Source organism: Carettochelys insculpta, chromosome 4, assembly GCF_033958435.1.
Source record: "Carettochelys insculpta isolate YL-2023 chromosome 4, ASM3395843v1, whole genome shotgun sequence".
NCBI classification, from domain to species: domain Eukaryota; kingdom Metazoa; phylum Chordata; order Testudines; family Carettochelyidae; genus Carettochelys; species Carettochelys insculpta.
In genome coordinates this window covers 30,775,605-30,790,972 of record NC_134140.1, presented here as the reverse complement: position 1 = coordinate 30,790,972, position 15,368 = coordinate 30,775,605, and the positions used below count along the sequence as shown (strand labels likewise).

General features: G+C 38.1%; 1 protein-coding gene across 3 annotated transcripts in view; it reads right to left on the bottom strand.

Moving 5' to 3' along the window:
* The window catches only part of NCAPG (non-SMC condensin I complex subunit G), a 42,530-nt gene that overhangs the window by 8,581 nt on the left and 18,581 nt on the right, over nt 1-15,368 (bottom strand). For all 3 annotated transcript variants that reach the window (XM_074991753.1, XM_074991754.1, XM_074991755.1), the window contains 7 exons: nt 14,742-14,865; nt 13,249-13,338; nt 12,898-13,077; nt 12,278-12,388; nt 4,937-5,056; nt 3,103-3,342; nt 1,631-1,812 (listed from right to left, as the gene is read on the bottom strand). In XM_074991753.1, the coding sequence (XP_074847854.1) occupies nt 1,631-1,812; nt 3,103-3,342; nt 4,937-5,056; nt 12,278-12,388; nt 12,898-13,077; nt 13,249-13,338; nt 14,742-14,865 (1,047 nt within the window). The remainder of the gene's footprint in view (nt 1-1,630; nt 1,813-3,102; nt 3,343-4,936; nt 5,057-12,277; nt 12,389-12,897; nt 13,078-13,248; nt 13,339-14,741; nt 14,866-15,368) is intronic.

The following is a 15,368-nucleotide window of genomic DNA, read 5'->3' as shown; positions in this document are numbered from 1 at the left end:
GTAGCCACGGCCATGATGTTTTCAAAAAGGAAGATAACCTAGAAAGCACATTAGCTTTCACTTCCTATTAGAGAATGTATATTCAATTCTCTCAACACATACACAATTCAATTTTTAATACAGTGTGGTGATTCTGGAGTGCAAACAATGTCCTTCAGATGGTGGGATATATAACAAGACTGATGTTCAAAGATGAAAATTTCAGACTCTTCTTGCCAATATAAGTGCAACCATAAAATATGTACCAGTCAGGTCAGATTACCTCCTCACATGTAGAAGAACTAATCAGAGATCAGCTCTTTATTCCAAATGAGGGGACACTGAAGACATATATCCTAGATTTCTATTGAGTCCAGTATCAACATAAGTGAAAAATCATCCTCTCAGAGTTTGATTTATTCCTACTCCAGAGTACGATGGAAATTAATTTCCACTTCCCCCTCCCCATGCCTCAATTCATTCAACTGTCCCTTTAGTTACAATTTGCAGTTCAAGACAAACATGAATTCACTTCTTGTTGTAACATGCCCCCCTGAACAGTAACTATTTAATATTTCCAATTTAGCTTTTATACTAGTTTAATAGTCAAAGAATAGCCAGCCATATTTTTGCACTGGCAGAAGGAGAGAAGGAGAGTTTAAAGTCTGCCACATACTTGCTGGCTTTTTTAAACCTCATTTTTCCATCTCTCCCACAAACCTCCTTCTGCCACCACCCCTACAAACACAACAAAAACCTGAATCTGCTCATTTAATTTAAAACAGGAGCCCAATCGTTTCTTCTACACAACTGCTGAGAACTAGGGTCAGTTTGTTTTCTTTTGACGTTCCACTCCTTGTTTTGTACCAATCACACCTCAATGTTTGGTTGCAGAGCTCAGAAGCATAAGAAAGTAAAAATAATTCTGTTTATATTAACTCTTACTTAGGGTCAAAGAAGAGTTGGATCACATTTCCCAAATCATTTTGTAGGCAGATTTATAGAAAGTTATAGATTTAGCAGAGGGCTAAGAATGGCTATAGACAGGACAAAAGGAAATTTCAAGACTTAAAGAGATGTGTTTCACTCCAATCCTCCATTTTAAAAATGGAGGTGGGTGTTTTATGCTAGATATGTCCCAGGTGCAACCAAAATAGTGGAGTGGTCCGTCAGTCTTGATAGCTATATTAAGGCAGCACAGAGGAGTAAATACAGAATGAATCTTCTTGGGCAAATAGATATAGCCTGTTAAAACAGTAATGAGAGAGAGAGAGAGAGAAGCATGCAAATGATCACTGTGCCTTTTTAGAAGGCTGTTAATTAAGTCTTCAAATCCACACAGTCGTGTACTTGTATCTGCACTGATTTCAGAGGCATTGAGATTCTACATCCCTGCGTATAGTAAATGAGAAGTACATGTGCTCAGACCCTCTGAAAAATTAGGCCATTTATATAAAAGTGTCTAATTTTAAATACTCAGGTCTGAGAATGCTGGCCTTACTGTTTTAGGCTGCTGTATCACAGTTATTTTGTATATCCCATATAAAACTTGTGAGAATCTTAAGAACAAAAACAATTAAAAGTACAACTTGGAGAAAAAGAGGAAAAACACACACATTTTCAACACATTTTTTTTAAAAAAGGGTCATACCTATTTGCATAAGCAAATAAAGGGAAGAAAACTCCCAGACAATGTCTAAGTCGAGTATCTTCTTCAGTCATTGGATTATACCATAACAAAATAAGACGGGAAAGAAGTTTGGCACTAATTAACCTCCCAGAAAACATCAACTTGGCCACACCCTCTGCAGCTTCTGTCCTGAGTTCTGAAAACTTAAGAAAGGATTTGTTTAGAGACAGAACACAGTCCTTTGAATGACACGCATCAGTTAGTTAGAAAATAAAGCCCCAATTTTATGCTGCGATATATGTGGGCACACAGGCAACCCACAGGGGTCACACATGCTACCATTAATCCTGCCACTTTTTTGCTCTCTTACAGATACAAAAGGCATGGAAAATTGACAGTTTTAGTAAGCCCAGAATGCAGTTACTCATACTTCTTTGGAAGTTGCCAAACAACCATAAACTAGTAGTTTGCATCCATTTCCCTTTATTTTGTTCAAACTCATTGGCGAGCCTTTATATTCGTCTATAACAATTTACATAAGGCAAAAAAAGTTTGAGAGTTATTTCCTGTATGAAGAAAGGGGACCACTCGGTCCAAAGTACCAGCCAGTTTGGATATATATATTGGGACTTGTCTTTCTAAAGATTACTTACAAAAAAGGCTTCCATAAAATGATTAAGATCCAAAAGTAGCTTAATGAAAATTTGATATGACAGAATAATGAGGAACAAAATCAATCAAAATGTATGTGTACACACATTTTTTTTCTTAAAAATGTCACAACTTGATATTTTCAGATACCTGAAAGTGCGAGGTGCATATAATTATAAATACCACCACTGAAAACCTGGGAGAGATACCTTAAGTTACGTGGAAGAGTAGCCGAGAACAGGAACGCAATGTTGTGACTCAAAAACAAAAAGCCTAGTGAACAAATCACAATGGCAGCTATAATTCCTTCAAGAACAAAGTAATTTCCTTCTCTTACAAAGCAAAGCAGTTTAAAAAATGGACTGAAGTAGTATTTTAAAATAAGTCTGTTCTGATATATTCACAGTGCTAGTGTAGAATCAAACATGTTCTAGCTAATATTAGTGATTTGAAAAATGGAGCTATGCCAGTTTGCGCCATAGAAGGATCTAGTCCAAACAGTGTTAAAAGGGAAAATAAAGTTTTTTGGGTATAAAGAAGTCTGACTTTTTTACCATGCTTATTATGAGGTTTTCTAAGGAAACTAAGGCAGAATATCTGACTTATTTATAAGCTTCCATAACAGTACTCAACAGCACATGTGCAATTTTTGGTGAAATTTAAATCTATAAGCAGTTCCTGAACACTCGGCTTCTGATCCAAAAATGCAAACATTATAGAAGTGTTTGGGGGGGGGGGGGGGGGGGGGAGGAATAAGCTCTTGTAAGCATAATTATATACAATTTATAAACATAAAAACAGATGTAGATAAGAAGACTAATGGCATTTCATAAACATCTTACCTCGCTGTCTAAGAAACTAGAAAGAAGTTGTAGGAGGTTGTGAGCAGTAGTACTCTCGTCTTCCAAATCTTTTATTTTAGTCTCCTCTTCCTCAATATCTCCACTTCTAATCTCTGTTTCTTCACTGTGAAAATCATTGACTTTTTTTGCTTTGAATGTTTCTATCCCAAACAACATCAGCTGGTCAAAGATTGCCTTTAAAGCACTTAGCTTTACTTTAATATCATCAATCTGTAAAACCTATGGGGAGGGGGGGAAGATGTATAATTCTACAATACATCACAATTAAAATTATTGCTAAAAAAAAAGAGCTGACACTATTTAATTCCTAAATCAATTATTGAGTTTACCCAAAGATCTCACAGCAATCCACCCAAGCTAAGTGGAAACTCCCCAAACTTTAGAGCAGTATGGAAAACCACCCAGAGCTCAAATTTAGACTAAAATCTGATGTTGAACTACTAAAGGTTATCCATTCAACTCCCGCTATGCAATGAGCTTACTTTATTAAGTCCAAAACAGCACAGCTTTATAGCTGTTTCAATCTGGGATGTTTTATGATCCTAACTGCAGGCCTTATCCCATGTATTCTTGCTGCCCTAGTATGCCTACTTTGGAAGAACATAATAAAAATTAAACTTTGGAATTTCCTAACTCCTAAAGGCCCAAATCATAACCAGAACCCTGCTGTGCTGAGTACTACTCAAAACATTTAAAATAATAATCCCTGCCCTAAAAAGAGTTCAGAGTCTAACTTGAAAGATGACCCCAAAAAGCAGTAACAAGCAATGGGATGGAAGCTCAGCAGGGAGAGAGAGAGTAATAAATTTGAATTGTTTTATAAATTAGTCTAAATTTGAAAGAACACATGTACAGCTCAGGGTAAATTTTTCAAAAAGTGATTTTGTCTTAAGCTCCAATTTCAAGAGTGACTAAGAATCACCGAAAGTCAATGAGATTGAGACGGGATTTAAGACTTGAAAATTTTATCCCGAGTTCTCTGCATCAGTGACAATATTGTTCCATATATGTTTCTCTGTACTTAATACAATGGGTCACTTATTTTGATGAGGGCCTTTGGACAGTACTAAAGTATATGTATACAAGAATGTGATACACATACATATCTCAAAGAACTGGAACAGACCTCAAAAAGGTCATAAAGTCCAGACCCATGCTGTTCCGGCAGGCCCAAGCACCTTCCCTGACAGATTTAAAAAAAAAAAAAACACACTATTTGCCCCACTAAATGGCCTCTTCAGGGACTGAGCTCACATCCCTGGGTTTACAAGGCTAATGCTCAAACCAAGAAACTCATCTGCTGTTGTTCATGTGCCTCAAGGAGGCCTTAGGTTTGATTTAAGTGCCTTTTGATCTACCTTGAACCACAATCATGAAGCATTTTCCACACTGTGGAATATGTGACTTATGTTTTCAAAAAAAGTACTGAGTAGCCCTAGAGCTGTCGGGGCCCCTTTCTTTTTCACATAATGTCCAAGATAGGACAAACAAAAGAAAGTTACAAAATATGAATTATGTTTATCAGCAATTAATAAACAATACAGCGGGACACCATTTTACCGAAGGACTCCATTTAATGGGTGAAGAAAACTGAGACAGAGATATTAGATCAATCAGCACAAGTCAAGTGTATGTGGCAGAGCTGCTATGTAAGCGACATGCATATGCTTTGCTTGTGAAAATCATCAGCCAACAGCTGCAGTCCTATATATGTACTAAATTATTTACAATTATGTTTCACGGGTACTAGGACCAATTTTACTCTCAAACTCACAGCAATAAGAAGTGGGTTAGCTAGCTAAGAATTTTCTACCTGTAACAGCAATGCAAGGTGTTGACTGGCAAAGTCTTCGCTCTGCAGGGCACAGCAGCCCAAACATAAAACTGCCATATTTCTTACAGCTGGATGGACATTAGTTACTCCAGGAAGTATCTGAAACAATAATATGCTTCTTTGTGATTAAAATATACATATTGAGACAAGTAAATACAGGCTGAACCTTTCTAATCTGGAATGGTCTCGTCTGGAAAACTCCATAATCCAACATGATTTTAGTTAGCCAGATGACCACTTATGGGTGTGGCCAAGTTTCCTGTGGTCCCATAGTTTGTTTACAGCCACCAGTACTAGCTTTCAGTGTTGTGTGCTATTATTTAGCTGTAATTTACCCCAAAATGTCTTTTAAGAGTCCAGTAAGCAGTGGAAGCATTAGTAATGTTCTAGAAAATATTGACCTCCTATCATCCAGCAAATTCTCTCATCCCCCCGTAATCTTTTTTTTTCCAAGCTAAGAAGTCCCAGTCTTATTAATATCTCCTCATATAGCAGATGTTCCATACCTTTAATCGTTTTTGTTGCCCTTTTCTGAACCTTTTCCAATTCCAATATATATATTTTTGAGATGGGGCAACCACCTTTGCACACAGTATTCCAGATATGGCCGTACCATGGATTTATATGGAGGTAATACGACATTTTCTATCTTATCTATTCCTTTCTTAATGATTCCCAACATTTTGTTAGCTTTTTTGACTGCCAATGCACACTAAGTGGATGTCTTCAGTGAACTGTCCACAACGACTCCAAGATCTCTTTTCTGAGTGGTAAGAGCTAAGTTAGACCCCATCATTGTGTATGTATAGTTGGGGTTATATTTTCCAATGCGCATTACTTGGCATTTTTTCCCAACACTGAATTTCATCTGCCATTTTGTTGCCCAATCACCCAATTTATTAAGATCCTTTTGTAGCTCTTCACAGTCTGCTTGGGACCTTTTGTAGCTCTTCACTGTCTGCTTGGGACTTAACTATTTGGAGTAGTTTTGCGTCATCTTCAAATTTTGCCACCTCACTGTTTATCCCTTTTTCCAGATCATTTATAAATATGTTGAATAGGACTGGTCTCAGTACGGACCCCTCGGGTGACACCACAATTTACTTCTCTCCATTCTTTAAACCGACCGTTTATTCCTACCCTTTGTTTCCGATCTTTCAACGAAGTTACCAATCCAACAGAGGACCTTCCCCCTTATCCCATGATAGTTAACTTTGTTTAAGAGCCTTTGGTGAGGGACCTTATCAAAAGCTTTATGAAAAATTTAAGTACACTATAGCCACATGATTCCCCCTTGTCCACATGCTTGCTGACCCTTTCAAAAAAATTCTAGTAGATTAGTGAGGCACAACTGCCCCTTACAAAAGTCATGTTGACTGTTCCCCAATAAATTATGTTCATCAATGCATCCGACAATTCTGTTCTTTACTAGAGTTTCAACTAGTTTGCCTAGTACTGAAGTCAGACTGACTGGCCTGTAGTTTGCCAGGATCACCTCTGGAGCTCTTTTTAAATATTGCCATCACATTAGCTATTCTCCAGTCATGTGGAACAGAAGCTAAATTTAAACAACAGGTTACAAACTACAGTAAGTAGTTTTGCAATTTCACATTTGAGTTCCTTCAGCACTCGACTGAATGCTGGTCCTGGTGACTTATTACTAATTAGTTTATCAACTGTTCCAAAACCTCTCCTAATGACACCTCAATTTGAGACAGTTCATCAGATTTGTTACCTGAAAAGAACTGCTCAGGTTTGGGAATCTCCCTCACATCCTCAGCCATGAAGACTAATGCAAAGGAATCATTTAGTTTCTCCACAATGGTCTTATCATTCTTGAGTGCTCCTTTACCATCTCCATCACCCAATGACCCCACTAGTTGTTTTAGCAGACTTCCTGCTTCTGATGTACTTAATTTTTTTGCTATTACTTTTTGACTCTTTGGCTAGCTGTTCTTCGAATCCTTTTTTGGCCTTTCCTAATTATATTTTTACACTTCACTTGGCAGAGTTCATGTGCCTTTCTATTTTCCTCACTAGATTTTAACTTCCATTTTTAAAGGACGACTTTCTCTCTCACTGCCTCTTTTACTTTATTGTTTAAGCACAGTGGCACTTTTTTGGTTCTCTTACTACGTTTCCTAAATTGGTCTATACATTTAGTTGAGCCTCTGTTATGGTGTCTTTAAAAAGTTTTCATTCAGCTGGCAGGGATTTCACTTTAGGTACTTTAATTGCTGTTTAACTAACTTCCTCGTTTTTGTGTAGTCCCCCTTTCTGAAATTAAATACTACAGCCTTGGGCTGCTGTAGTATTTTCTCAGCCACAGGAATGTTAATTATATTATGGTCAGTATTACCCAGAGGTCCAGACACTTTCACTTCTTGGACCAGATTCTGTGCTCTACCTAGGACTAAATTAAGAATTGCCTCTCCACTTGTGGGTTGCAGGACTAGCTGTTGCAAGAAGCAGTCATTTAAGGTGACAAGCTTTTTCTCAGCTTCCCGTCCTCAGGTGACATGTACCCACAGTCTTTAAGGGAATAGTTGAAATCTCCCGTTATTATTGTTTTTTTTTTATTTCACAGTCACTATCATCATCCTGGTCAGGTGGTCGGTAATATATTCCTACCATTATATTCTTATTATTCAAGCATGGGATTACTATCCACAGAGATTCTATGGTACAGTTTGGTTCATTTATGATTTTTACTTCTTTGATTCTATATTTTAAGGTATAGTGCCACTCCCCACCCCACCCCGCCCCACCCAGCACGACTTGTTCTGTCCTTCCAATAATTTTGTACCCTGGTGTTACTGTGTCCCATTGATTGTCCTCATTCCACCAAGTTTCTGTGATACCTATTATATCAATATGTTCATTTAATATGAGGCACTCTAGCTTACCCATCTTATTATTTAGACTTCTAGCATTTGTATATAAGCACTTGTCACACTTTAGCTGCCTACCATTACATGATGTAATTGAAAGGGATTGTTTTGACTGTTCCTGGTCTGATATTAACTGTGTTTTATCACTTTTCATCCTCTCCTCCTTACTAGGACATACAGAATCTCCAGATGGAGATCCTACCCTAAGGCATGTCACCATCCAAACCACGTTCACCTCTACACCTGTTGGCTTTCTCCCAGCCCTTAGTTTAAAAACTTCTCTACGACCTTTTTAAGTGCCAGCAATCTGGTTCCATTTTGGTTTAGGTGGAACCCATCCTCCCTCTTTCCCAAAAGTTTCCCCAGTTCCTTACAAATCTAAACCCCTCCCTCCTATACCATCGTCTCATCCACGCATTCAGACCCTGCAGTTCTGCCTGTCTAAATGGCCCAGCAGGTAGATCTTGAAGCATATTAGAGAACGCTACCATGAAGGTCCTGGACACCAATCCCCTACCTAGCAACCTACATTTGGCCTCCAAAACCTCCCTCCTATCGTTCCCTAGGTCATTGGTACCAACATGTACCATGACCACCAGCTCATCCCCAGCACTACACATAAGTCTACCTAGATGTCTCGAGAGATCCGCAACCCTCTCACCAGGCAGGCAAGTCACCAAGCGGTTCTCCTCGTTATCAAAAACCCAGGTATCTATAGTAACAGAAAGATAGCCATGCTAATCTATATACTCTCAAAACAAAAAGGCAGTCCAGTAGCACTTTAAAGGCTAACAAAATAATGTATTAGGTGATGAGCTTTTGTGGGACAGACCCACTTCTTCAGATCATAGCCATACAAGACCAGACTCAATATTTAAGGCACAGAGAACCAAAAATAGTAAATCAAGGTTGACGAATCAGAAAAATATTATCAAGATGAGCAAATCAGAGAATAAAGGGGCTGGGGGGGGGGCATCAAGAATTAGATAAAGACAAGTATGCATAAGAGCCCCTATAATGACCTAGAAAATTCCCATCCCGGTTCAAACCACATGGTAATGTGTCGAATTTGGATATAAAAGAGAGCTCAGCAGACTCTCTTTCTAAACTGTTACTGAAGAGGAATTTTTCATAAGACACAAACTCTCAGGTCATTAAACAGAATGGCTCACTCCATTAAAATGCTGACTGACAGGTTTGTGAATCAGGAGTGTTTTTATGTCTGTTTTGACTCCCCCGATGGTTGTAGTGTAAGTCTGGATTTCTATGTACAATGCTTCCACAACTGTGCTCAGGCTAACATTATATGAAAACAATACCAAATGAGACACAATCTCAACTATGCTGAACACTACACTGTCCAGTCTCAAAAATAACCCAGACATTATAATCAAGCCAGCTGACAAAGGGGGTGCTTTGTCATCATGAATAAGTCAGACTATGAACAGGAGGCAGTCAGACAACTGTCCAACAGATGTCTCTCCACTGATCCCACTTCGGAATTTCAAAAGAAATTACAAGTACTTAAGGAACTCCCTGCTGCTACTCAGGACCTTAGTCACTCAGACACACAATCTGAGCCCCAACCTGGATTATTCTATTTACTTCCCAAAAATCCACAAACCTAGAAACCCCAGACGCCCTATCATTTTGAGTATTGGCACCCTTACCACTGGGCTATCCAGTTAGGTAGACTCCCTCCTCAAACCCTATCTCACCAACACTCCCAGCTATCTCCAAGATACCACTGACTTCCTGAGGAAACTACAAAACATCAGAAAAGTTCCTGACAACACGATCCTTCCCACCATGGACGTAGAGCTCTGTACTCTAATATTCCACATGAAGATGGATTACAAGTGATCAGGAATACCATCCCTGACGTCACCACAGCCAATCTGGTGTCTGACCTCTGTAACTTTGTTCTCACCCACAATTATTTCCGATTTGGGGACAATTTATACCTCCAGATTAGTGGAACTGCTATGGGTACCCACATGGCCCCACAATATGCTAATTTATTTATGGCTGACCTGGAACAACGATTCCTCAGCTCTCATCCCTTATGATACATTGATGACATCTTTATGATTTGGACCCACGGTATAAAGACTCTAGAAGAATTCCACATAGACTTTAACAATCTGCACCCCGCCATCTACTTATGCTTCGACTACTCCACACGAGAGAGACATTTCCTGCACACTACAGTACAAACCAACGATGGCCTGATCGGACACAACCACACTCTACCAGAAACCCACTGATTGCTATACTTACCTCCACACTTCTAGCTTCCATCCTGCACACACAAATAGATCCATTGTTTACAGTCAAGCCCTTAGATACAATCGCATTTGCTCTGATCCTACTGACAGAGACCAAAAACTACAGATGTTTACCAAATATTCATAAACCTGAGTTACCCACCAGGAGAAACAAACAAATTGACAGGGCCAGACGAATACCCAGAGACCAGCTACTCCAAGGTAGGTCCAAAAAAGACAAGAACAGAACACCACTGGTCATTACCTACTGCCCCCAACTCAAAACCACTGAAACGGATTATTAAAGACCTACAACCTATCCTTAATCAGGATGCCACACTCCAGAAGGCCGTAGGTAACAGGCCTGCTATCTCCTACAGACAACCTCGTACCCTTATGAGGATTCTCACCCACAACCACAGTCCATACCGCAGGAACATCAGTCCTGGAACTTCTCCTTGCAACAAGGCCCGTTGCCAACTTTGTCCACATATCTATTCTGGAGATACCATCACTGGACCTAAACAGGTTATTCACAGAATCACAGGCAGTGTCTCATGTTCCCTGACTAACATCATATATGCCATCATATGCCAACAATGTCCAGATGCTTTGTATTTTGGACAGACTTCAAACTCTTTTAGACAAAGAATTAATGGGCACAAAAACAGACATAAAAACACTCCTGATTCACAAATCCGGCAGTCAGCATTTTAATGGAGTGGGCCATTCTATTAATGACCTGAAAGTTTGCGTCTTACTGAAGAGGAATTTTTCCACAACAGTTTGGAAAGAGAGGCCGCTGAACTCTCTTTTATATTCAAATTCGACACATTAACACATGGTTTGAACCAGGATGGGAATTTTCTGAGTCATTATAGGGGCTCTTATGTATACTTGGATTTATCTAATTCTTGATTCCCCCCCACCCGTTCTGCACCTCTGCTCTCCGATTTGCTCACCTTGATAACATTTTTCTGTTTGTCCACCTTGATTACTATTTTTGGTTCTCTGTGCCTTAAATATTGACTCTCTTCTAGTATGGCTATGATCTGAAGAAGTGGGCCTGTCACATGAAAGCTCATCACCTAATACATTATTTTGTTAGTCTTTAAAGTGCTACTGAACTGCTTTTTTGTCCACATATCTATGTTCCTAATGACTAAATCGCCCGTAACTAAAACCTGTCTCTTCCTAATAAATGGGAGTTCCCTCCCCTGGAGAGGGAGCCTCAGTGTGAGAGGATACTCTGACATCCTCTAAAAGGAGGGTCCCAGCTACAAGATCATTTCCTTCTGCTCCTGGCAGATGTTCTCCTTCCCTGAGACTTTCATGCTCCTCAACAGCACCAAGGCTGTCTGACTGGAGGTGGGTTATATTTGCATTATTTGTTGGTGACTAAACTCCTAGGGGTAGAATTGTATGTCTCCTGCTCTGCTTTATCTTTATTATGCCACATATTTCATGTTATGACAGCCTAGGATGATGACCCAGCACATGTTCTCCTTAAGAACACTTTCGCTGCAGATTTGACAATCAAGAATTTATGTACAGACATCAACATGTTAAGCAAACAAAAAAAACAGCTCAGTGTATCAATGCCAAGAAGTATTTTATAAGCAATATAAAAGCAATCAGACAAAAACACAAGTGCAGAGATAGAGGTACCAACAGAGATGAGACACCCATATCCACACAAAAAGAAATTACAGGAAAAGTGTAGTGTGAAGATACATTACAGCACTGCACTATTTTTCATGACACAGTATACCGTCTTAACTGGCATTGTATCATCCAGACTGCTCAAATAACTGGCATTTTACCCATAAGTAAATTTTAGTTATGTTTTACATAAGCACAGTATAGTGAAAGCAAATACAAATAAATACAGCAAATACAGTATACATTTACAGTATACAATACTCCTGTTGCCGGTAAATAAAATACTCTGTATACATTTTTGTTTGTTTTTCTTTAGTGTTATGCATTGCTAGGTTATACCTCTCTATTATCCTGAATATTTGAGTTCCTGGCAACCTCCCTGTCCCAGGGCTTCCAGATATGAAAGACTTTACTTAATGTTTTCATTTGCATTTAATTTTCAATTTAAGTTTTTCTATTTTCCATCTTTTATATCTGTAAAGTTATTTATTGCCACATACCAATGATTCAGTGATTCCATTCATGGTTGGGCCTATTCCTTTAGAAAGGGACATTTGCTTGAGCAGTTCATAACACATCAGTAAGCACTTCAGTAAGGTTTCAGGATCATTCTTCCGAAAGAGAAAAAGATTTTCTTGATTAGAGATGTGAAAAACAAAAAGATGGATAAACTTGTCTTTCCTATGCAAGTAAAATGTTATTTTCCCCTCTCACAAAGAATACTGTATTTACCTATGGGACTGAAAATGAAATAGAACTATGTTAGGTGAATTTGTGGTTCATTTGTTATTAATTTTCTCTTAAGGCTAAGGGCACTTATGCAGGATAAAAACCCCTTTTAAAGAGAGTTTTAAGTATATCCTCAAAGTACATAAACAGCAGAAAACAGCATTTTGATAGCTATCATACATTTACATTTGAATTTAAATACAAAGCACTAACAACTTCATGAAAAACACATTGAACTGCCTGTTAACATCCTCAAAAAATTTACACAAGATACAGGCTTTTTTCAACAGATAGCTGAAATCCTGAGTGAACCAAAACATCACTGCTATCAAAACAATCTGCACTGGGACATGCGGGGAAATGGGAAGGGAAGGATAAAAGAAAGTAGAACCTTTTCCACACGCATTTCTTTGATTTCAGACTGTTCTGCTTCTTTTATCAGCTCACTCTTGATACGTTCCAGCTCTGTTATTTTCTCTTTTAATACTAATGCATGATTAAAATCCTGCAGAGTAATACATTCCTCCAAAGCTTCTTTTGTTTCCAAAAGTTTCACTTTTATTTCAGCCAGCTAAATACACAGAAAATGAAAGTCATAACTTTATAATGGATTTTAATCAGTTTCAAAATAAATGCTAGAATATCTAAATCAGTCAGTAGCACATATACACAAAGTGCATTACCTGTAAAAGTATATAAATTTAAATAGTCCTGTCACGTAGGTTACCTAAAGTTAACTTACCTTAAGTTGTTGCTTTCTTATTGCAGCTGCATCTACATGAGTGTCAACTGTAACAATGGGCTCCCGAACCTCAGAGATAATTTCTGCAACCTAATACGAGGCAAAAGTTATTACTGTTAACACAGCTTTTCATTGATATGACTCTCAGATCCTATAGATATATGTAACTGGACTTTCCACATAAGAAAATGTTATCTTTCTGCATAAACTGTGAGCTTTCATTCAGATTCCTTTAGTAGATTAAAAACTATTACAATATATGCCCAAAAGATTTGACTTTTTGCCAGTACACTGCCCTACCATGGAAGAGGTCCAGAATTTCCTGGTAGCTAGCCGAGTCTGGAATGTAACAGAATGGACTGATACCTTCATAAAGAGGAGTAACGACAACTGCGTGCTCAAGTGGAAGGTATCAATTATCCAAGGTATTAAGACTACTGTTTCCTCAATACTAGCTGAGCCTCTGCAAACACTGAATGACAATAATGTGATTTTTTTCTTAACTGCCACCAGTTGTGCAGGTACAATTACTAGTGCAGATAATATTTAGATGCCCTAATACATTATTGTGCATACAAACACCACAAGTAACAAAACTGTAGTACATATGTCTGAAATTAATAGCACATGTGAAACTGGAAGCCACTTCTCAGTAATCAGGCCCACTAACAGTTCTCAGAAGAATGGGATGAAACACAGCTAAGCTGATTGACATCAGAATAAAAAAAATCAAACCATGACCATTCCTCCTCCTTCCCACATGCAAGTCTTGTGCCAAATGAACTCCATTTTATACTAAACATCCTCCACCTTTGACTCGCCCAAAAATCAGAGGGCTTTCCTGAAATTCTAAGGGAACAGCATGGAATACAAAGAAAATATAGCTTAAAGCACCAAATATGAAAGCCAGAGTATTTCCATCGCAAATCTATTTTCAGTCACCCATTGTTTATGAAACCTTCACCCACTGAAATCAAGGAAATTGTTTCTATCCAAAAGCTTGAGTTAAATTTTAAAAAACAAGAATGACTGTCCATTTTTCAGTAAAGAGTGTAAAAAATACATTTTCTCCATTATACAAACTATCCTTGAAAGTATTTTTGTTAAGTTCTCAGCCAAGAATAGAGGGAGAAAGAAAGCTAACATGTGGCAGGGTAATAGCTCTGCTTCAGAAGGGCTTGGAAACATTGTGGTCAAAATTGGTTGAGATCTGCCAAGTCAGGAGACATAAATATTGCAGTTTATGAAAGGGCTCCCCTTTTTAAATTAAAAAACATTCAGAAGGCACACATCCTAGGTTGAGGATGTACACATGGCACATTTAACTGCAGAGTTCACTTCTCTTAAGGTAGATGGTGAAAATGAGACTAGACTGGAAGAGAGGACCAGAACAGCAGGCTTTTCCATATATAACTATAATGGTTACAGCCATGTCTATTATAATTTGTCAAGGCTGTGTGTCACATGGCCTCGAAACATGTCGAACTACTTACAGTCTGAATTCTCCTGTCATCATCTTTGATAATGCTGAGCAATCGCTCCATGAGTGAAGATATAAGGGAAGTTGAAGTAGTAGGTAGAATAAGAATCTCTTGCAAGACAGACAGTAGATGCTTCCTGTGTTTTATTTTCAAAAAAGTGAAGTGTTATTGTTTTTTCATATTATACTCTCCTTAAAAATAATGGGAAAAACACTCAATGGCAAATATGTAATTATTTACGTTGAAAAATATTTGCTAGCAAACTATTAGACTGCTCTTTGCTTAACAGCATTTACAGAAATTTTTTTTTTAAAACAACATTATTTCCTTCTGCTTTTCCCAAAGCAGTTGATAACAAGTTTTCTATTGAGTGTGACCTATTATCTAATATAAAAGTGAGACCAGTAGGAGTACTCATTTATTACTTAGTGAAGAAAACGTCTATTAAAGTTCATTAATTAAAAACTTCTATATTTGCAAGATAAAATGTTTTGACTCCTCTGATAACTCAACAGATATTTTATTCCTTCAATGCCGCACAGTGCAGTAGACCAAAACATACTTGCAATATTAATTAAATGTGTAATTGTACTGGAAAAAGGATCAATAAATGTGGCATTGTGGGTTTTCAAGCTTATA